The sequence below is a fragment of the Lucilia sericata genome, unplaced genomic scaffold (assembly GCF_015586225.1).
Source record: "Lucilia sericata isolate MDLA Ls3-8-SP2 unplaced genomic scaffold, ASM1558622v1 Contig000666F_arrow, whole genome shotgun sequence".
Lineage (NCBI taxonomy): Eukaryota > Metazoa > Arthropoda > Insecta > Diptera > Calliphoridae > Lucilia > Lucilia sericata.
The window spans coordinates 102021-126661 of record NW_023994671.1 but is presented as its reverse complement, the minus strand read 5'-3'; the positions used below and the strand labels follow the sequence as shown (position 1 = coordinate 126661).

Below are 24641 nucleotides of genomic sequence, written 5' to 3'. Positions count from 1 at the left end.
ATTTGGCAATTAATTTATAATTCCTTAATTCAAGGTTAATTCTTAAATAACAAAGAAACAAACAAAGAACAACTATAAAGATAACTCAAGTAAATAATAGAAAACATATATACAAAAGCCTACACACATATACAGACATACATGTGGGAGTATAAAGTTAAGTGAGACGTTTGAAATATAATAAGGCAATTTGAAATAACTAACTAACTAATTAACTAACTAACTAACTAACTAACTAACTAACTAACTAACTAACTAACTAACTAACTAACTAACTAACTAACTAACTAACTAACTAACTTATATCTGAGAAACCTTGCTGTTCAGAATGGTAGGTTTAAAAAATAATATTTGTATTACTACAAACTTGGTTTACTAATGTACAAATATATTTACCATATCAGAAGAAATTATAGAAAAAATTTAAGTGATTACTCTTTAGATTATGTTTTAGGAATGAAAAAGTTTTGATTAATGTTTAATGTTGCAGATACGTGTATATAAATTTTTGTCAATAACGCATTTCAAAGCCATACTTTTAAAGAGATAACTTGACCCCAGTTAAAACTTCAGGGGTAAATATATATCTACATATATATAAGTACATACAAACATACATGTATAAGAAAGTGTTTAAATACCAGACATATATACATACATACATATGTACATACCTTTACATTCCTTACAAATAAATACCTTTTACACACGTACAGTAAATACTAACATAAGTGAGTGGTATATATTCATCAAAAGCAATTATCGTATCTTACGTTTCGTCTATGGCCTAAAGGCACTACAAAACTAATACAAATATAAATAAACATATCATGTTGACCTTTTATGTTTTCGTTCTGTTTTTTCTTATTTATTTTATTCCTTCTATATAAATGTTTATATTGATATTTTACTTGCTACGTGTGTGTTGAAGTAATTTTTCTTTTTTAATTTTTATTTTTGTTTTTTCTGTGGCAACTTAAAGTTTTGTGCTGCAGCCAGGCAGGCAACTAATGGACTAATGGTTGCGTAGTAGCAAGTAAACTATTGATGAGCCTAATTAATTAAGAAGGGCAAAAAGGGGAAGGGGGGAAAGGGCGCAAGAGAGAGACAGGGGAGGAGAGAAAGCACCAGCCACGAAAAGACAAGGAAAGCCCAAAAGGAAGGGGGGGAGGAAAAGGGAAGGGAGACGGGGGAAAGAGAAGAAGGCAAGGGGAAAGAACGAACGAACGAACGAACGAACGAACGAAACGAACGAACGAACGAACGAACGAACGAACGAACGAAACGAACGAACGAACTAACGAAGAACGAACGAACGAACGAACGAACGAACGAACGAACGAAAAACGAACGAACGAACGAACGAACGAACGAAAGAACGAACGAACGAACGAACGAACGAACGAACGAACGAACGAACGAACGAACGAACGAACGAACGAACGAACGAACGAACGAAAAGAACGAACGAACGAAACGAACAACGAACGAACGAACGAACGAACGAACGAACGAACGAACGAACGAACGAACGAACGAACGAACAACGAACGAACGAACGAACGAACGAACGAACGAACGAACGAAGAACGAACGAACGAACGAACGAAACGAACGAACAAACGAACGAACGAACGAAACGAACGAACGAACGAACGAACGAACGAACGAACGAACGAACGAACGAACGAACGAACGAACGAACGAACGAACGAACGAACGAACGAAACGAACAACGAACGAAACGAACGAACGAACGAACGAACGAACGAACGAACGAACGAACGAAACGAACGAACGAACGAACGAAAACGAAACGAACGAACGAACGAAAACGAACGAACGAACGAACAACGAACGAACGAAAACGAACGAGAACGAACGAACGAACAACGAACGAACGAACGAACGAACGAACGAACGAAACGAACGAACGAACGAACGAACGAACGAAACGAACGAACGAACGAAGAACGAACGAAAACGAACGACGAACGAACGAACGAACGAAGAACGAACGAACGAACGAACGAAGAACGAACGAACGAACGAACGAACGAACGAACGAACGAACGAACGAACGAAGAACGAACGAACGAACGAACGAACGAACGAACGAACAACGAACGAACGAACGAACGAACGAACGAAACGAACGAACGAACGAACGAACGAAGAACGAACGAACGAACGAACGAACGAACGAACAACGAACGAACGAACGAACGAACGAACGAACGAACGAACGAACGAAACGAACGAACGAACGAACGAAACGAACGAACGAACGAACGAACGAACGAACGAAGACGAACGAACGAAAACGAACGAACGAACGAACGAACGAAACGAACGAACGAACGAACGAACTAACGAACTAACGAACGAACGAACGAACGAACGAACGAACGAACAACGAACGAACGAACGAACGAACGAACGAAGAACGAACGAACGAACGAACGAACGAACGAACGAACGAACGAACGAACGAAACGAACGAACGAACGATACTGAACGAACGAACGAACGAACGAACAACGAACGAACGAAGAAACGAACGAACGAACGAACTAACTAACTAACTAACTAAACTAACTAACTAACTTAACTAACTAACTAACTAAAATAACTAACTAACTAACTAAACTCACTAACTAACTAACTAAATAACTAACAACTAACTAACTAACTAACTAACTAATAACTAACTAAAACTAACTAACTAACTAACTAACTTAACTAACTAACTAACTAACTAACTAACTAACTAACTAGAACAGGTTATACTGGTTATAAAACTTGCATGTCTGACCAATTCCGCAAGATAAGAAATTTTTTGAATCTATATAGATTTTTTGAAGGTTCGTAATTTACCATTATTACAATTTATTATGACAAAAATATACATTTTCGTTGTCATAACCATTTTTGAGGTTCTTTAAAAATATTCAACATCTTTTGTCTCGACAACCTTAAAATCATCATTAAACGTATTCTTTTACAAAAAAAGTATAAAAGGTTTTTTCTCACAAGTAATAAAGTTAAAAATAGCCTACAAAAATAAAAATTTTTATTATCATTTCAATTTCACAAAAACTTACAAACATGCCTTACATTTTTGCTTAAAAAACCTATAAACATGCCTTACATTTTAGCTTAAGGTTTTTAGTATTTTTTAATATTTGTCACCTTTAAATTTATCACCTAAAAGACGACGCGTCTCATTAAATCTTCATTTAATTTGTAGTAATTAATTTGTGTCTACCTCAGAAAAAGGTAAAATAAAACGAAAAATTTGCCTATTTATTTCAAAAATGTTGTATGGTGTACAACGTATTAAGCTGCTTGTTTATTTTAAATATTAAAAAGTTTTTTACCTTAATTACAATATTATTATCCTTTTGTTTGTAAGAAAAACAAAAAAAAAAAAAAATAAATAAACTTTTCACCGTATATACAAACTGAATATTTATCATTTCTCTGAATTTACAAAAAAATGAGAAAAAAAATAATTATAGAAGAAATTTGTGACATAATTTCCTTAATTTTAATTCATTTCCTATTTCAACCATGGAATTTTAAACACCAACTTTACTGAACTTCCTTTTTAATTTGTGCATGGCTGGCTGGTGATGATGCTGATGAAGACAACGGCCATTAGCCAAAAAAACCAGAGCAAGAACACCAAGACCAGTTACAGCAAGACAAGACTACTGGTGTAAATGAAATACTTAAAAGAAATACATATACAGATACAACTGAAATTAAATGAGTACAAAAATATGAAAACGTGTCTGTAGTGTTTGTTGTTGTTGTTTATACAAACAAACGAACATAAATCTATTGAGGCAAACGAGCCTAGTTTTGGCAAAAACAATAAATACACGGCAATAGTTTTACAAGTTTGCCTAGATTTCTGTATGTATCTTATGTTAAATAGCAATAAAAACATAACAAAACTACTGGTGCCATGGCCATGATCATTATGACCATTATAAAATGTACGAGTTGTAGTAAAACAAGCTAAAACAGCCACCAACCAAACAATGAAACAGTTAGCCAACACAAACTGTAAAATCAGGAATAGCAACTCTAGGGAAAGTTTCATTGTACATTGACTTATAATAATATTTTTGGTAGAACTATGTAATGTTGTATGTATGTGTGTGCTATATGTAAAAGTACTTGTATGCTTCAGTTTGTAACACTCTATAAAAACTTACTTTAAACTAAAACTAAAACCAGAGTTGGCAACTAAATTTTTATGATGATTGAAAATTATGAGACATTTGAGACATTGCACAAGCCCCAGCTAGCAAGTGTCTGTGCGTTTCTGTTGGCAAACCAGCATTTACATAAGTATTGTCTCATCATCAGTGTCGTCGTTTTAGTTTAGAAAAGTTTGCGTGAGTGAGTTTATACCCTTTTGCCCTTTTGCTAAATTTTACTACCAGTTTAACTACACTGTGTGTTGTGTATATTGTTGAATTATAAAAGTGAATATTAAATTTTGTTATAGTTGTTCATATTTAGAGATGTTTTCAGTAAATGTAACATTAAGTGTTTTCTTTGGTTTTGAAGACAGAGTCTTAATTAAACATTTAAAAATGAACAAGTAATGAACTTGAAGTTGCAAACAGCTTAAAAAATTACTTTATTTTATGAGCTAGAGTACAAGTTTATGAGTAATTTATGTTTAAGTACATGAATTTTGTAGCCTACTTTAAGGGAATAAGTATTCTATATCGATTCTTTTGTGCGTTATTCTGATCCGCTTTTCTCTGCTTTTGCAGGATACTATTCTTTAAGGGATACTGTTCTTTAATTCCATTTCGGTTTTACAGGACACAATACAACCCTTATCCTGTGGTAGATCCGCTAAAAACTTATTTGTGTACGTCTTCGTCCGAATGGTATGAAACCGAAGTGCTTTACGTGATTTCTATATATGTTCGGTTCTCTAGTCAATATGTTTGTCATTCTGTTTGCAATGACCTCAATACAATTTTCAGAGCTTATAATGTATTTATATTCTGTGGCTACATAGATAATGGAGTCGATTTAGATATGTCGTCCGTTCGTCTGTATGTCTTTCCATCTGTCTGTCTGTCTGTCTGTCTGTCTGTCTGTCTGTCTGTCTGTCTGTCTGTCTGTCTGTCTGTATGTATGTCTGTATGTCTGCATGTCTGTCTGGCCGGCTGTCCGTGTGTCCATGTAAACTTTGTGCGCACCCTACACGTCGCAATTTTCATAATAATTTGATGAAATCTGCCACATACTCTTCTTTTGACCCACGAATCCTATTGAAAATGGTTGAAACCGATCCATTATTTCGTATATCTCCCACACAAGCGTACCCTCCACACACCAAAAATCGGCGGATCTTAGTTTTTTATAAGTCTTAATGATATTGCTGATTTTCGTATTGATCAGGCTTCATTTGACTATATTCCCCATACAAAGTCCCCTGAAGAAAATGACTTTAAAGTCAAAATTCACTTAAAAACACTAAATCACGATTATATTTTGCATAAATAACTTTAATGTATACGTAAATCCCTCTACCAAAATTTATAAGGATAGGACCATATTAACCCCCGTATAATCCCGATTTTAGAAAATCCCTTTTTTGTCAACAAATTGTTATAATATTTCTGAATTAAGGTAAAAAAAAAAATATTAATAATATTTCTTTACATATTTTTTATATTAAAATAAATAAATTCTATGACAAAAAAATACATTTTGTGATTTCTTGAGAAAAAATAAAAATTTACATACACATAAAAACAGATCTGCATATTAACACTTTAATTATACTTTATCTCAGCAAGAAATGCCAAACAAAATTTAGAATATTTTAAGTAGGTAATTTAAAAGAAATGATTTAAAATGGCTCAAATGATTTGAAGATTTTAGCATATTCTTAATAAAATGTTGGATATTTTCTTTGGAAAATGAAATGAGTCTTAATCATATAATATGTATGTATGTATACATATTCTTGTCTAAACATATGACTAAGTATCTTAATACAAACCCAGATTTCTATGCATATTTTTAACAAACACTTAATTAATTTAATTTGTTGTTATCTAAGAAAACCAACAGGGCTTTAAGACTAAAAATAGTACTTTAACACAAACAAACATACATAAGGACGAACTTACTAGCAGACATATGGAGACATAAAATGAATTAAAAACAAAAATTTTTGAATATTATAGACATTTTTGTTTATAATGATTATACAAAATAAAAATTTTTGTTTTGCATAAAAACACATTTTTGTTTAAACAAATGTATATTTTAAGGGGGGAAACTTCATTCACTTAAAGATCCAAAAAATTGTGGAAATTTATAATAAAATTTGAATTGCAAATTTTCATGTTTGTCTTATTTTTGTGAATTTTTAAAATGTCTGTATTTGTGTTTTTTTATGTAAAAAATTCACCAACAAAATGAGACATAAAAGCCTTGTTTATTATTAGGGCCATCATTACCACCAGCAAAAAATATTTAGCACAATTTTTTTTTTAACAATTCTGAGAAAAAATCCAAAAAAAAAAAACGGAACGAAACCATTTTCAAGTGAACTGGAAATTGCTACAATTTAAGTGGCAATTATAAAAAGGGTCATAAATAACTAAAACAGCAACAGCACACAGGCAGCAACAATAATGTACACATTGTATTTTTATACCCTACACCACTTTAGTGGGGAGGGTATATTGGGTTTGTGCTGATGTTTGTAACACACAATAATATTGGTCTTATACCCACCTTAAAGTATACCAATCGGCTTAGAATCATGTTCAGAGTCGATTTAGCTAGGTCCGTCCGTCCTTGTTAATTTGTAATCAAACTATAGGTTGCAATTTTAAAGATAATTCAATAAAATTTGGTACATTATCTTCTATTGTCCCAGGGACGAAGCCTATTGAAAATGGTTAAGATCGGTCCATTATTTTACCTAGGTCCCATACAACTGAACCCCTGAATAGGGCTTTTAAACCTTGTAATCAAACTACAGGTCGCAATTTTGAAGATAATTCAATGAAATGTGTCACATGATCTTCTATGATACCGGAGACGAAACGTATTGAAAATGGTTAACATCGGCACATTATTTCACCTAGCCTCCATACAACTGAACCCGACGAATAGGGCTTTTGAGTTCATAATTATGTTTAATATAATCGTATCGCGACAAAAAGCTGCAAAACAAAGTTCTCTACTAGCCTGATGAATCTCATGAATTTTATAATTATAGGGTCTAATTTGATCATAGCCCCTATAAAAAGCCCCCTTTAAAATTTGGCTTAAATGTCCACAATTTTATTTAACAATAAATGGCTTAAGTATATCTGAGACATTGTACAATTCAACTTAAATGCTTTATTATGAAAACTAAATCACATTTTAGTTTTGTAACAAGTGCAGGGTATTATATGGTCGGCCTCGCCCGACTATAATTTCTTACTTTTATTTTTTTTCTTTATTTTTTGAAATGTTGAGAGGTTGCAAAGGCGAGCGAAAAATTATGCATGAAGAAATAAATAAAATAAACATATATTTCTAACACAACTCAAATCTCAATCATCAGCTTAGTAATATTAGCAAGGATTTTTAACTATGCCTAAATGTAGCACTCCTTCCGCTTACACAAATATGTACATATTAGTATATGTATGTATATAGACATTCTGTACAGTGGTTTGTACAGCAAAACTTAAAAGACAACTATTAGTACGTAAGAAGATAGCTAAATTAATTAAAAACTTTTTGATTAATTTATTATTATTTTTTCTTTAAATTATTAAAATATTAAAAAAGTCTTAAAAATTTTTTAGTTAGTTTTAGATTTTTAATCACTAAAGTTTTCGATAGGACTAAACCACTGTAAAACATTTTATTAATATGTATATCAAAAACGCCTACATTTCAACACTTAAATACCAACAAATATGTATGTATTTTGCTAAGCATAAACAATACTGTTAACACTAAGTTATGTATACTTAGTGTGAACATACTATACACTTACATATGCACCCATATAGCAAGGCATAAATATAGATGTATGTGTATGATTTGTAATTTGTTTCCTGTTTACAAAATTAACTATAAATGTAGGTGTAAATGTAAATGTGTTTATTTAAATGAAATTGCTTTGCCCACAACAGCAGGTAAAATAATAAAAAGAGTATTTATATATATTTAACTTAAATTATAACGGATTTGTTTTCAAAGGATTTTCAAAAACTAATTTTTACAAATACCTCTACATACATATTTATTTAAACACACATATACATTTAAATAACATTTCTATACTCTAAATACAACCTAAACACCATCCATGATTTTGTTAAAATAACAAATTTCAAAAAATAGGGAAAAAAAATCAAACCCTATTTCATGTTATTTACTTACCTCATACTTTTTCGCACATCCTGCGGCTCAGGTGGCCGAGGTCGATGTTTGCATACAACCACTATACCGGCCACAATAATTGATGTTATTACAACAGCCCCAATAGCCACGACAGCAGCTAAAAGCAGTAATGTTGATTGCTTTTCAGGACCACCACCAATACTAGCACCCGTACCACTGGCAGCCACACCAACATTACTACTCACATGATGTGTAGTTTCAGCAGGCGTAGGATCTTCGGACAATATGGATTCATCTGGTGGAAAACAAAAATAGAAAAAATAAGGAAAATAAGCATAAAGTGGTAGAATGAAATAAAAGTTAAACATATAATAAATTAGTATTTATGTTAGATTTATCTAAGAATATAAAAATACTGGTATATGTTAAATGTTGGGTATTCTATTAATTTTTTTTCTATAGAGTATGATTTAAAGCAATTTTATTTTTTAGTCATACTGGTCTTTCAAATTAACACATATTCTTATATTTTATATTTAGTTATATAAATAAAAGGGGATTAAAAATGTTCTTTAAAATACATATACATACATACATAGTTAATCTGCTATAAGACTGATATTACCCAACATTCAAATACAAACTATTCACCTTTCTAAATTTTTTTATAAATGTTATCTTTAGGAAGTTGGAACTAACTCTTTCACGTATATTTGTTTAGCAAAAATTTAGTTCAAATCGTATATGCAACATATTGACCTCTTCTATATAAATAAGTTTTAAATTTTTAAAGTTCATATCAAGTTTAATATCATTCAAAATTGTTTTTCTCTTAACTAAAATTTTTGAGTTATGCTACTCATATAGTAAATGAGTGAAATGTATTTAAGTATGCATTGTTCTGTGTTATTAAGTTTTATGTTTTTATGTTTTTATAGTTTTAACCTAGTTTATGGAAAAAGTAGTTATTTAAATATTGAAATACCTTATGTATTCAGGTCTTAGCATGACGTTTTTAAGAGGTACATTTTGAGGTATTTTGAGTTAAGACACTTTATCTTGACGATCAAATTTAAAAATATATTAAAAACTTAATCAACAATAAGATAGTGGACCACGCAATCGCTTCAAAGGGCAAACAACCAATAGAGAGCGAGAGCTGCAAGTTCAGCATGGGCGTGATGTGTTAGCACCCTAAAGAACTTAGGCGAACTGGCCAATAGCGGTCTTACTTAGGACACGTCATCAATGTATACTGGATACATTGGAAGGTTATACACAATCATCGGACGTGCCTGATCGCATATCAGACACAGAATATGTCGGAAATTTTGAAACACTAATCCCAGTTAGATTGTCTTGATCAAGCGGACCATTAGAGCAAATACCAGTAAAAATCAGTTGCTACACGGATTGTTCTAAATTGGGGAACAAACTGGGCCTGGGGTTCTATATTGAAGACCCAGAAACAGAAATATACCACCGTTTACCTAATCATAACATAAGCTTCCAGGCAGAAGTCCGAGCAAAAGCGGAATGTGTTAATTGGTTTAGAATAAATATCTCGCCCATAGGAGTTAATTTATTTACCGACAGCCAGAAGGCAATTAGAGCGATATCAGGTGATAGAATTAAATCTAAGACCATATTGGATTGTAAGAAAGCTTTAACTGATTATTCTCACAGATGTAAGGTTTACATCATATGGGTACCAGGCCACTCGGGAGTAGTCAGCAACGAAAGAGCGAATGTAATAGCTTTAAAAGGAAGGGAGCTAGAGGTAGTTTACCTGGCGAATGCAAAACCTTTCGACGCAACAATAGCTGAATGGGGTGAGTGAATCCCATAAGGCCTCTTAGAATAATAAAACGCTGGGTAGAACCACAAAGATCCTATGGGGTGACCCTGACGAGAGCAATACGAGAAATCTCCTCAAAATGAGCAAGTATTAGGTTAGTATGATAGTACGTATTCTGAGTAGACACACATGATTATGAGCACATCTACACAAAATTGGACGTGCGGATTCTGACGAATGTAGAGCATTCGTCGAAGTTAGATCCAAGTATCTTGATCAACACTGATTGGAAAATTCTTAGAAGTATCGTCCAGGAAACTGGGTTTCTGAACATTGAAAAATAATACATTCAGTGTAAAATTTTTTTTTTTTTTATGAAAAGGACCGCACAACAGGCTTGATAGAGGCCTTGGTGTATTTCTTCCTCCTATAAACCTAACATAATTTTCATACCCCACACCTCTATAGTGGGATTAGTATTTCTGCTGATGTCTGTAACGTATGGAAATATTGGTCTACTTACGCCTTCGTACATCTGTTGTTATGTCCGTCCTTCTGCTTGCCCATCCATGTATAATTTGTAATCAAAGTAATTTCACCCAGTCCCCATAAAAGCGGACCTTCTGATTTGAACTTTTTACCAACTTACCCAACCACCTACTTTCAATGACTACTATATACCGTCTGCATTACTTAAAAGGAGAAAAAGTAAACTGCCTACTTAACTTTGTATTTGTAAGCGAATGTGGTGCGTAGTTACTTAGCTCACTTCTCTAGGTGAGTGAGGAAAGTACTTGCCTCTAATTTCATCACGCTGTTAAAATAAAGACTTAGTAAGTATTTTAATCCCTTACTTGGTAATGAAAGGTTTTGCTGGGATACAAACATTATCATCACGATGAAATTCTGAATAAATCTCTCCTACGAATTATATGAGAATTGGTCTATGTTTGACCAAAGCCCCCATATAAAACCTCTTTCAGAAAAACAGTTTTTTATCAATAAGTTGCATAAATACATAGGAAATACTTCCTGTTTGTTATTCTTTCAATTAAAACTTAATTATATTTCGCCAGAAACTTCTTATCCATATAGTATCTATAAATACTCATATTTTCCACCACAACAACAGCAAGTTTACCCAATTAATATAAATTCCTAAAGAATTTCCTAATTGTTACTATTTATTAAGAAAAATTCAAACGTATGAGCAATATTAATTAAACTTAACAAATTAATATTAATCATACGCTTACATAAACTTTATTTACATTTTCATTTTTATTTCTTTAATAACCACTTCTTAAACTAAATATTTAATTTAATTTTTGAATTATAATTAAATAATAGTTTTCAATTATAATTAAAATGTAAGTACTTTGTCTTTAATTAATAACCCTTAAATAATGCAAATTTATCTTTTGTTTAAGAAACAAAAAAATCAAGACTAAGTCGGTAAGTTATTTTTTTTTTCATTCAACAATTGTTGCAATTGCAGACAAGAGAAAAGAAACTTATGGCACAAGTTAACCTCAGGTGAAACAAATTTTTCGCTTTAGCACTCCTAAAAGTATGCTATATGTTTTACCAGCACACACATACAATGTATGAATGTATGTTAGAGTATAAAGAAATTTATATGATTAGGAAGTATGCTATAGTAAGAGTAAAAGCAAATATTAGACATACTTACATACATATAAGAATGTATACAATAATCACATTTCCTGGCAATAATTTATATAATATTCTTTTGTTTTCCGGCTGCTGTTGCTACTCATACTTAAAAGTTTTTTTTATTAAGGAAAAAGTGTGAGTGTATAAGTAAATGTGTATATGTATGAGTTTTGAGATTTTTTTCTTTATTATTATACATACATATCTATTGCTATTACCGTGAGTATTACATAACTAAAGCATAACTTTTCTTTTACATTACAACATATCTTCTTTCAAAACGTAATGACAAATAAAGAGCAAAAACAGACAAGAATAAAACATTGCTTTTACTATTTATATTCTTCAACAAAAATGCCAGTTTGTGTTGTCATAGGAATTATATATTTTTTTTGGTTTACTCTCTTTCTCTCTGTTTCATTTCATTATTTATTTAGCCTCAATGAGGCTCAGATTTTCTATTGTTGTCAACATTATTTTCATTTGCACGCTAATTGAAACAAGATTAATTGAGGTAAAATTTATTTAGAAATTATTACTGCCAACGAAAAGCACGTGTGTGTTATAATTCTTTTCGTTTTAAATAAATGTTTGCGAAACGGGAATTATGCTGTTGTAATATTTGTTTAAATAAAAGGTAATGTTTAGATTACATGGAAGCAGATACAAATTTTTGTTAATTTATTTTTTTAGACCTTAAAAGCATCAGTTGTATTTGTTAAATTATAAATATTAAAAATGAATATAAAACAAACACAACGTTTAATCCACTTTACAAAAAATCCTTTTTTGAAGCATACAATTAGGCAAAACAAGCCTAGATTTAGGCAGAGAAAATTAATATTGGAAACCAAATAGCTCATTGAAGGCGAAACTGTTACAATTAAAAATTTGAGTTTTTTGAAAAAAACGTAAGGAGATCTTTTATTTTTTTTTCACTTCTCAAAGTATTCAAAAGGTTTCGTAGGGTAACTGTTACCCAATTTCTTTTTGGTAAGACTGATTTTAGTGTTCAGTGTTGAATATAAGACAGACAAACAAGTATCCTTTATATATTTCAATTTTACACAATTTCAACATAAGTTTAACTTCTTCTCTAACCATACCAACCACCCTAACAGTTTTCTGTTAATTATAGCTGGCTGCTGTTTTTATTTTTAAATTCAATTGAACTCGACAGCATTTAAACAGCTTCAATTTACATACATATACATATATGAGTTAATGATACATATAAAATGGCATTAATGAGTCAACCAAAATGCCTGTAACCTCATTTTAATGCCAAAAGCTTTATATTAAAAAAATATAATAATACATTTGGTTTTATTTATCTGGATGTATTACGATTATGTAGACTTTTAATATAAATACACCAATCAGGTTGCAACATAAAATGTTTAAATGAATAAATAAATTGTTATAAATAAATTCATTTTTAATAAAAATTCTTTACGATATAGAAAATTTTATTTTTTTATATATATAACTGGTTGTTAATTCATCAACAAATCAAATATTGATATCACAGTCTGATATTAAAATACTTTTAATTGGACAAATATGTTGAGATTCATATGGGTTTATGTGTGTTGGTGTAAAAATGTGTTTGTAATAAAATATATAAATTGAAATACAATATGAGAATATGTATAACAAAAGAACCAAGTGAATGTATTTAATAAATTAACAAAAATATTTTTAGCTTCAGCAGAGCCAATATAATGGAGGCAGGAATATGCAAAACATTTGTAAAGCGAATTTAGTACATATGTATACAATGGTTGTTTTCGTTTTTTTTTTTATAACAAAACTAAATTTTTTAAAAAATTATAATAAATGCTTTTTCATGTCCAATGTTTTGCTGGGCTATTTATTGTTTTATAAATTTATCAAGTTTATTTCTCATTATATTTATAGAAAATTTAATAAATTTACTGTATATTTATTATGTATTCATTGTGCATATCAGGAAAAAATGAAATTAATTTTTATTAAATTTAATATAATGTAAAATTAAAACCAGTCAATTTGTTATTTTTCATTTAATTTCATTATATAACTATAAACAAACTCACTCACACACATACGACACCTGTATTCAGAAAAAAACCCACACATCAGCAAATAATTACAAATATGTACATCTATACATAAATACATATGTATGTAAGTATAAATGTATAATAAATTAAACTACCTGTGCCTATAAAAGTATGCTTCAATTTTTTTTAATTCAAAAAAACCAAACCAAACTTAAACATGTACAAAAGTACAGCATCAAAAATTATATATAAAAATATATTTGTGCACAAAAAATATCACTATACACAGGGTAGAGTTTGTAGATTTTTGTTTGATGTATGTTAAATGAATTTGTTTATTTTAATTTTAATGAAAAATGATTTAAATATGATTCAACACAAATATACTTATACATATTTAGTTTAGTTAAATATTTATGTAGACATCAACATACAAATTCCTATGAATTCCCAGCTGTGGGAAACAGTCAATGTATTCCTTTTGAATTGTATTTCTTCAAAAATCCTACGCACTTGATTGCCTCTAATTCGACACAGTCACCCTGGAATGCAGAGTTTTACACTAGATGCATGAATACCCCTAAACGGTTAACATAAATGAAGCTTTTTAATAAGTCATACCAAAATTTGTATGAATTATGAATTATTATTCGACGCAACAAAAGCTGAACTAAAAATATGGGTGAGAGAATCCCATAAGGCACTTGGAATAATTAAACAGTGGGTAGAACCACGAAGATCCTATGGGGTGACCCTGATGAGAGAAAGACGAAAAATCTCCTCGAAATGAGCAAGTCTGAAGTGAGTATGATGGTTTCTGAGTGATTCTGAGTGAACACACAGGATTACGAGCACATCTATGCAAAATTGGACGTGTGGATTTAGACGAATTTAGAGCATGTGGAGAGGACAGTGAAACTCTCGCTACTTCCAGCCATTCGTCGAAGTTAGATCCAAGTATCATGGAAGTGATGTTATTCTCGAAATAACATTCCTGACTAACACTGATTGGAAGATTCTAAGGAATTACGTTCAGGAATCTGAGTTGCACTGAATAATTCATTCAGTGAACTTTTTTTTTCATGATAAAGAATGCACAGTGGCCTAGGTGTATTTCTTTGGATTTGTATAGTATACAACCTCCTATCAACCTAACCTAACCTTAATCCAGATATATTTTAACAAATTGTTGACAAAAAAGGGATTTTCTAAAAGAGGGGTTATATGAGGACAGGGGATTAATATGGTCATATCCTTATACATTTTGGTAAAGGGATTTACGTCAACATTGGTTATTTATGCAAAATATCATCGTGATATTAGTGTTTATAATTAAATTTTGACCATCGCGTAATTTTCTTTAGGGGACTTTCAAATGAGGCCCGATCATTACGAAAATCAGAAGTATCATTAAGACTTATATAAAACTAAGTTTTGCCGATTTTTGAAGTGTTACAAGAACATATTTATGAGCTCAAAAGCCCTACTCGGGTGATACGGTTGTATTGGGGCTATACAAGGGACCTATTTTAACCATTTTCAATAGGCTCTTAGGATAGGTTCTTGGGACAAAAGAAGTGTATGTGCAAAATTTCATCAAATTATCTTGAAAAGATGGAAGAGACGCACAGACGGACATAGCTAAATTGACTCAGAAAATGATTTTTTATTTTTGGGTGTTACAAACATCAGCACAGATGCACAATACCCTCTCTACTATAGTGGTGTAGGGTATAATGAGGAAATAAACTGGAAAAACTCAAAATAAAGTATATACTTAAGTATCTGATTATATATAAGTCTTGATAAGAGTGCTTCAAAGTAATGCAGACGGTATGTAGTAGTCATTGTAAAGTTAGTTGAAAGGATAAGTTGTTCTTGACCGTTAGTCATTTAATAATCGAACATTGGAATATGACGACTAAAACTCTATAAAAAAACTAAGGTAGTACTGGAATATTAAAAAACCAAAAAAATCAACTTTGTCATTTCGGAATTCTAACAAAAGTAAAAATCAAAAAAACTAGTGCTTCAAAGTAATGCAGACGGTATGTAGTAGTCATTGTAAAGTTAGTTGAAAGGATAAGTTGTTCTTGACCGTTAGTCATTTAATAATCGAACATTGGAATATGACGACTAAAACTCTATAAAAAAACTAAGGTAGTACTGGAATATTAAAAAACCAAAAAAATCAACTTTGTCATTTCGGAATTCTAACAAAAGTAAAAATCAAAAAAAATATTTTCTCTAAAATAACTGCAGATGGCGTCTAAACGGAACCCTTTTCGAGTTTTTATTAGCAACCTTGTCACAAGATCTAGAATACCATTGCGTCTAAAATTCGTTATCTGGAATATTGTTTTGTTTTTAAAGTATTTCTTATGATTTTTACAGAAACCAGATCTTTAACACTAGCTATACATTGGATTAACACGGCAATGATAGAAATTCTTTAACTGCTTCACATCTTATAGCTCTAAACTACTCCTAAGAATTGGTAAATTGTTCTCTAAATATTGCCTGGAACTAGTTTCAAAGGTAAAGGAACTGTTTTCATTAACCTTTATGGAATATATGCCGACTTTGGAACAAGGCCAAACAGGTGTAAATTATTGATGCTATCTAAACCTCAAAATATTTTCTTCAGAATTTATAATTTTTGAAATTAATTTAGGAAAAATTCGAACAATTAAAAAATATACCTCAATAGATATGTATGTACGAACATTAACAAAATCTCAACGTAATACAAAACCTAAAATCTCTATCGTTTTGTTATTAGCAACATAAATGGTAAATATTTTTGGTAACACCACCTTTTTTACCTAGGATTTATTTAAACTTTTGTTTAGTAGCTAATACATACATATAAATGTTAAAAAAAATTAACAATCTTTTGTGAAAAATTCATTGTTTTTTTTTAAAGGAATATGTATATGTACGGTCTATATCCTTCATAATACCAAACTTTTTGGGGCAGGAAGGTAACAATATAAAATATATTGTTGTTGAAATAGGTTGTAAAAATAAAGGTGCGTGTGAATAACAATCTCTGACAGGCAGTATGTAAATGTGTAAGAGATTTTATTGTAGGTATATGATTTTATGATTACCAAGGCATATGTTTGTAATAGAAGGTACAGTGGTTTGAAATGAGGATAATATACATATACTTTTAATCTCAATTATATAAAGGCCGATTTGAGAGATTTTTACTCAAAATTATTTTTCCAAACTTATAAAACTACATTGAGATATAAAGAGGTGCTTAGTCAATTCTTTGTTTTTGACAAGTGTTTTAATAAATTTGAACATTTCGTGAATTAAATCGAAGTTATATGTCCAGATAATATACATATATTGAAATCTTAAGAAAATTATGCAATTTCTAACTTTAAACCACTGTTAATTAAGTATTTAACAATCCTCTGTGTATAAGTGTATGTTTTTCAACACCAACCAAAATATGTACAATAAAATTTAGAAAGAGTAGTTACTAAATGCACATTAATAGCAGAACATCCATATACATGTGTATATTAGGAGGGCTCAGCAAAAATATAGTACGAAATATCCAAACAGATCCAAATCTAAATAATAATAAAAATTAATTGCAGATTTCAAACGATATCAAATGCCCCGGATACTTTCTAAGTTATAAAATACTACTTGTTTAGCTAATGTTAGACTAAACAACAACTAAACAACGTCTAGTTGGCAATATTGATTATAAATTCGTTAGTTCTACTGTTTAAATAGATCCTTCCTTATACACATACATACATACATACATATACAGAGAATATACATACTATTTGTATTTGTGTTTACATTAGCTTTAACACACACTTATATACATATCACTACATAGAAGTTGGTTAAATTTTATGGCGGCACAAAAAACACGTTCCTGCAACATAAATTTTCACAATGTTTTGACCTCGAGCATTAAACAATGGTTGAGATTGCTAACAAAATAACAACACTACTACTATTTCGTACCAAAAGCAATAGCAAATACTAAAACAACATTATGACTACAGCAAAAATAGCTTGATAACCCAAGGAAACGAAAAGAGAAAAAACAACCTATAGAAAACAATGAATCCAAAGCATTTCCATACATTCAACTCCATGTTACTCTGGATCTTTTAGGGCACTACCATTTACACATCTATAAGATATTTTCTTATGTACGTACTAGTTCTCATATGTACTGCTTATATTTTACCAAAAAAAAAAAAAAAAAAATAAAAATGGCAGTTTGAAATATTTGTGATGTTTTGCCTTTTTTTTGGCTTAAACAGCAGGAGTGTAGTCAGCTGAGAGAAACAGATTGGTTTGAGTACATTTTAGGAGAATGATACACGTTGTATTAGCTGTTAATATGGGCTAAGTAAGCTTTGTTTGTAGGTGTGTTCATGTTTGTATGTTTGGACAGGAAGTAAGGTTGTTATGTTTACATTTTTATTCCTGGCATATGTAAATACATATGTGTGGCATACATGTGTGTATCTATGAGTATGTATATTTTTCACTAATAGCTTGAAATGAATGCAATAAATACCCAATAACATACAGGTTTTCCCTTTGTTGGCTATTTTTCACTTAGCTAAATATGTCCATAAAGCTAAAAATTCTCTAATACATACATATTCACATGTATTTTAAAAAATATTTAATTTTTGTAAATTCAAGTTTACAAATACCCAGAAAAAACTAGCTAATGACTTTCAATTGTAATTACTTACTTAACAACATACTTTTCAATGAATACTAAATATTGTTGGGATTACATAGAAGTAGTTTTATAAGGTTTTACTAATAATGTGTTATATAAATAGTTTCTAATTCATTTGTCCTCATGTCTGTGAAGCCATAGAAGAATTTCAGCATTTCAACCCCTTACATGGTAATCCAAGTTTTTGCTAGGTACTTACATACATGCAAATATATGTATAATGTTTAATAAACAATTCTTAATAAATCAGACAATATCGAAAAATTATCAGTAAAATTCATTCCTCTAGCTACTTTCGTTAGGCTAGGGACAGACGGAAGGATATGGCTAGATTGTCTATCTATTTCATGCATTTACGGGTCTACAGGGAGTAACAAAATCAATATAATTTCATGTCTACAGCTTTATAGCATCTAGCATAATACCCTATACCTGTTACAAAAGTAAAATGTGATTTAGTTTTCATAATAAAGCATTTAAGTTGAATCGTACCTTGCCTCAGATATACTTAAGCCATTGATTGTTGAGTAAAATTGTGGATATTTAAGTCAAATTTTGAAGGGGGTTTGTATAGGGGCTAGGGTCAAATGAGAGCCTATAATTACGAAATTCATAAGGGTCATCAAGAGATACGAGATGCGAGTATATTAAACATAATTATGAACTTAAAAGCCCTGTTCGGGTTCAGTTGTAGGGGGCTAGCTGAAATAATGGACCGATATTAACCATTTCAATAGGCTTCGTCTCCGGTACAATAAAAGATAATGTGCCAAATTTCATTGAATTATCTTCAAAATTGCGACCTGTAGTTTGATTACAAGGCGGACAGACAGACAGATAGACAGACAGGCAGGCAGATAGGCGGACATAGCTAAATCGACTCAGGAAATGATTCTAAGCTGGCTGGTATAATTTAATGTGGGTATATGACCAATATTATTGTGCATCAGCACAAACCCAATATACCCTCCCTACTAAAGTGGTGTAGGGTAACTTTCGAAGGACATTTTTAAATAAAAAATATAATAATACTTTTCAATATATCCTTAAATTCTCACATTAAACCAAAATATCTTTAAAAAACACTTTTTAGCAAAAAAGAAAACGAAACCCTATCACAAACAATTGTCACCAAAAAAAAAAAAAAAAACACTCTCAGGTTGTCATTAGACGTCATAGAAACATGAATGTAATTCAAAGATGTTGAATGGCAACAAAACAAAAATAATAATAATAACAACTGCTATTTAGTACTTAAATTGCCTTAACAAAGGAAAAAAATAACAAAAAAGAAAAACAAAAATTTTTGAGACATTAAATATTTTATTGCTTCAACAATCTCTTTAACAAGAAACACTTACAGATACATACGAGTCAAGATACCAACAAACATACATGCAGACAGACGTTACAAAGGAAACGGAAAAATATTAAACCCCATTAATGTTACCAAAAAAACAAAAAAGAAATGAAACAAACCAAGAAAAAGTATTGTAACAATTATAATTTTATGAACAACAACAACAAATATAAAATAAAATATTGTTCACTCTTTAAATTTTTGTTAGATGTGATGAAAGAAAATGAATATTAAGGAAAAATACATAGAAACACTTACAGAAATAAATGCCTCTTTAAAGTACTAGAGAAATTTATTTGTACGTATGTATGTAAGTATGTGTTTACACTTGATTGCATTTTTTTACTATAAGTGGATTACAATTACAATTAGTTGACTGATAAGTTGTAAAGGGAGGGAGTGCTAGAGTATATAGACTTAAATGTATGTTTTTAAGTCTGTCTGTTTGAGGAAGAGGGTTTTATATCAAAGAGAAAGTTTTTTTCTATTAAATACTTTTAAGGGGATTATTAAAACCTTAAAAGTTTTTGATTGGCGCTATAACGAAAACATTGGTTTAATTTAAAATTTAGGCATTTATGTAACTAATATGTCTAGTTATGGTAATTAAAGTAACTAATGTTAAATTCTTTTGAAAGGAATAAATAAACCCGTCGGACAAAAAACTTTATGTAGAACTTTAACCCATTAATGCCCACAGTTACATATACGTAACGCAAATTAATTCGAATTTGAACTCGAAATGCACAGAAATGGAAAATGCAAAGTTACTTTTTTCTGATGGATAGGTTAACTTAACATGTTCTTAACGATTATAAATCGAATTTGAGTAATTTTTGCCTATAGAATTGTATTTTTGGGTTATTTTGTAAAGTGCCTATTTCGTAAACCTGTAAAAAGACATATTTTTCGGGGAATGAATTCTTAGAATGTTAATAACTTCTATGTAGTTAGTTTTTAAAAAAAGTTTCTAACGTAAACTTATAAAGAAGTAATTAATGTTTATTACCTTATTGTTTATAAACATATACCATGTCCTTGCGGACACTTATAAAGGGGATAATAAAGCTGTTACGTATATGTAACAGTGGGCAGTTCTCAGTACTTTTTGTCCCACTATACATACGATATAAATAATGAACAACTTGCTTACTTTTTTATGAAAACTGCCTCAAAAATAGTTTTTTATCAGATGAATGGGTTTTTAACGTAATAAAAAACAATATATTATCTTGAAATATTGATATTTGATGACAAGCAATATATTTTTAATGTAAATGTTTCTATAAAATCGTCCTTTCGTGGATATTTTAAATTTTTTAAAAATTTCTGTAAAGGATATGCCATTTGACCGCATTAGAACTTGTTCAAGGCACAGTTGGCGAATTTTAAATATATGTTTTGACTAGAAAATCGGAATATAAATGCAATTATCCTTCAAAAATTAAACATGAGTTGAAAATTATGACCATTTTCTTGGGTTATTAGGGAAAATTAAAAATTCCCCTTCAGATGTCTAAACTTCTAACTTCTTTAAAGCTTAAAGGCAAATGACCAAATAATTTGTTACAACAAGTTATTGGCATCAACAAATCTAATTTTAGAAATTAAATATTTTTATAAAAAAACTTTTATTCGTCAATTTATGCCACCCAATAGAATAATAATGACACACAAAGGTTTTTGAACTTTTAAAATAATTTTCCAATATTTTTCCATTATACCTACAGTCAATGTATTTTTGTTTTGTATCTTAAAATGAATAATAGAAGTATATTAAGCTTAAAAAGAGAATTATCTTATGTCGCATATATAATTCTATTTTAAGGGATTTAGGTTTTAGTTAGAATTCTAGAAATTGTAATAAATTCAATTGCATTTTCACTACTTACTTCTACTGCCTTGTTTTAGCATTTGTGTTAGTAACAAATTTCTTCTGTGTTTGATTATCTTATTTTTTACTACTTACATAACTTACCATATGGCCCCAATTGGGCAGCCACACGCACACGTTCTATAACCACTGGTGGATCACTGCGACCTTTTGCATTGACAGCATATACCACAAATTGATATTCTCGTCCCGGCTCCAAATTGTTTAAACGAAATTGTGGATTTGGTTCTTGAATACGAAATATTGGTGCTGAGGTAGCCTGGATAAAAAAGAAATAAGATAAATAATTGTATAATAAACTCGTGTGTTAAAATTTATACAAGTTACACTGTTTCCTAAATATATTTTGCAAAAAGAAAACATTTGGAAGAACAACAAAATGTCACAGGCAAAAGCTGTTATTTCCTTCAGAATCTAGTTCAGTTCTAGTTCAGTTCTAGTTCAGTTTTAGTTCAGTTCTAGTTCAGTTCTAATTCAGTTCTAGTTCAGTTCTAGTTCAGTTCTAATTCAGTTCTAGTTCAGTTCTAGTTCAGTTCTAGTTCAGTTCTAGTTCAGTTCTAGTTCAGTTCTAGTTCAGTTCTAGTTCAGTTCTAGTTCAGTTCTAGTTCAGTTCTAGTTCAGTTCTAGTTCAGTTCTAGTTCAGTTCTAGTTCAGTTCTAGTTCAGTTCTAGTTCAGTTCTAGTTCAGTTCTAGTTCAGTTCTAGTTCAGTTCTAGTTCAGTTCTAGTTCAGTTCTAGTTCAGTTCTAGTTCAGTTCTAGTTCAGTTCTAGTTCAGTTCTAGTTCAGTTCTAGTTCAGTTCTAGTTCAGTTCTAGTTCAGTTCTAGTTCAGTTCTAGTTCAGTTCTAGTTCAGTTCTAGTTCAGTTCTAGTTCAGTTCTAGTTCAGTTCTAGTTCAGTTCTAGTTCAGTTCTAGTTCAGTTCTAGTTCAGTTCTAGTTCAGTCTAGTTCAGTTCTAGTTCAGTTCTAGTTCAGTTCTAGTTCAGTTCTAGTTCAGTTCTAGTTCAGTTCTAGTTCAGTTCTAGTTCAGTTCTAGTTCAGTTCAGTTCAGTTCTAGTTCAGTTCTAGTTCAGTTCTAGTTCAGTTCTAGTTCAGTTCTAGTTCAGTTCTAGTTCAGTTCTAGTTCAGTTTTCAGTTCTAGTTCAGTTCTAGTTCAGTTCTAGTTCAGTTCTAGTTCAGTTCTAGTTCAGTTCTAGTTCAGTTCTAGTTCAGTTCTAGTTCCGTTCTAGTTCAGTTCTAGTTCAGTTCTAGTTCAGTCTAGTTTCAGTTCTAGTTCAGTTCTAGTTCAGTTCTAGTTCAGTTCTGTTCAGTTCTAGTTCAGTTTCTAGTTCAGTTCTAGTTCAGTTCTAGTTCAGTTCTAGTTCAGTTCTATTTCAGTTCTAGTTCAGTTCTAGTTCAGTTAGTTCAGTTAGTTCAGTTCTAGTTCAGTTCTAGTTCAGTTTCTAGTTCAGTTTAGTTCAGTTCTAGTTCAGTTCTAGTTCAGTTCTAGTTCAGTTCTAGTTCAGTTCTAGTTCAGTTCTAGTTCAGTTCTAGTTCAGTTCTAGTTCAGTTCTAGTTCAGTTCTAGTTCAGTTCTAGTTCAGTTCTAGTTCAGTTCTAGTTCAGTTCTAGTTCAGTTCTAGTTCAGTTCTAGTTCAGTTCTAGTTCAGTTCTAGTTCAGTTCTAGTTCAGTTCTAGTTCAGTTTCTAGTTCAGTTCTAGTTCAGTTCTAGTTCAGTTCTAGTTCAGTTCTAGTTCAGTTCTAGTTCAGTTCTAGTTCAGTTCTAGTTTCAGTTCTAGTTCAGTTCTAGTTCAGTTCTAGTTCAGTTCTAGTTCAGTTCTAGTTCAGTTCTAGTTCAGTTCTAGTTCAGTTCTAGTTCAGTTCTAGTTCAGTTCTAGTTCAGTTCTAGTTCAGTTCTAGTTCAGTTCTAGTTCAGTTCTAGTTCAGTTCTAGTTCAGTTCTAGTTCAGTTCTAGTTCAGTTCTAGTTCAGTTCTAGTTCAGTTTCTTAGTCAGTTCTAGTTCAGTTCTAGTTCAGTTCTAGTTCAGTTCTTAGTTCAGTTCAGTTCTAGTTCAGTTCTAGTTCAGTTCTAGTTCAGTTCTAGTTCAGTTCTAGTTCAGTTCTAGTTCAGTTCTAGTTCAGTTCTAGTTCAGTTCTAGTTCAGTTCTAGTTCTAGTTCAGTTCTAGTTCAGTTCTAGTTCAGTTCAGTTCTAGTTCAGTTCTAGTTCAGTTCTAGTTCAGTTCTAGTTCAGTTCTAGTTCAGTTCTAGTTCAGTTCTAGTTCAGTTCTAGTTCAGTTCTAGTTCAGTTCTAGTTCAGTCTAGTTCAGTTCTAGTTCAGTTCTAGTTCAGTTCTAGTTCAGTTCTAGTTCAGTTCTAGTTCAGTTCTAGTTCAGTTCTAGTTCAGTTCTAGTTCAGTTCTAGTTCAGTTCTAGTTCAGTTCTAGTTCAGTTCTAGTTCAGTTCTAGTTCAGTTCTAGTTCAGTTCTAGTTCAGTTCTAGTTCAGTTCTAGTTCAGTTCTAGTTCAGTTCTAGTTCAGTTCTAGTTCAGTTCTAGTTCAGTTTAGTTCAGTTCTAGTTCAGTTCTAGTTCAGTTCTAGTTCAGTTCTAGTTCAGTTCTAGTTCAGTTCTAGTTCAGTTCTAGTTCAGTTCTAGTTCAGTTCTAGTTCAGTTCTAGTTCAGTTCTAGTTCAGTTCTAGTTCAGTTCTAGTTCAGTTCTAGTTCAGTTCTAGTTCAGTTCTAGTTCAGTTCTAGT

General features: G+C 30.9%; 1 protein-coding gene across 1 annotated transcript in view; it reads right to left on the bottom strand.

Annotated features, from left to right (window-relative positions):
- The window catches only part of LOC119607168 (neural cell adhesion molecule 1), a gene marked incomplete at its 5' end in the record, with an annotated part of 123502 nt that overhangs the window by 21367 nt on the left and 77494 nt on the right, over positions 1 to 24641 (bottom strand). The window contains 2 exons of the mRNA XM_037960973.1: positions 8440 to 8695; positions 22000 to 22174. Of these exons, the coding sequence (XP_037816901.1) occupies positions 8440 to 8695; positions 22000 to 22174 (431 nt within the window). The remainder of the gene's footprint in view (positions 1 to 8439; positions 8696 to 21999; positions 22175 to 24641) is intronic.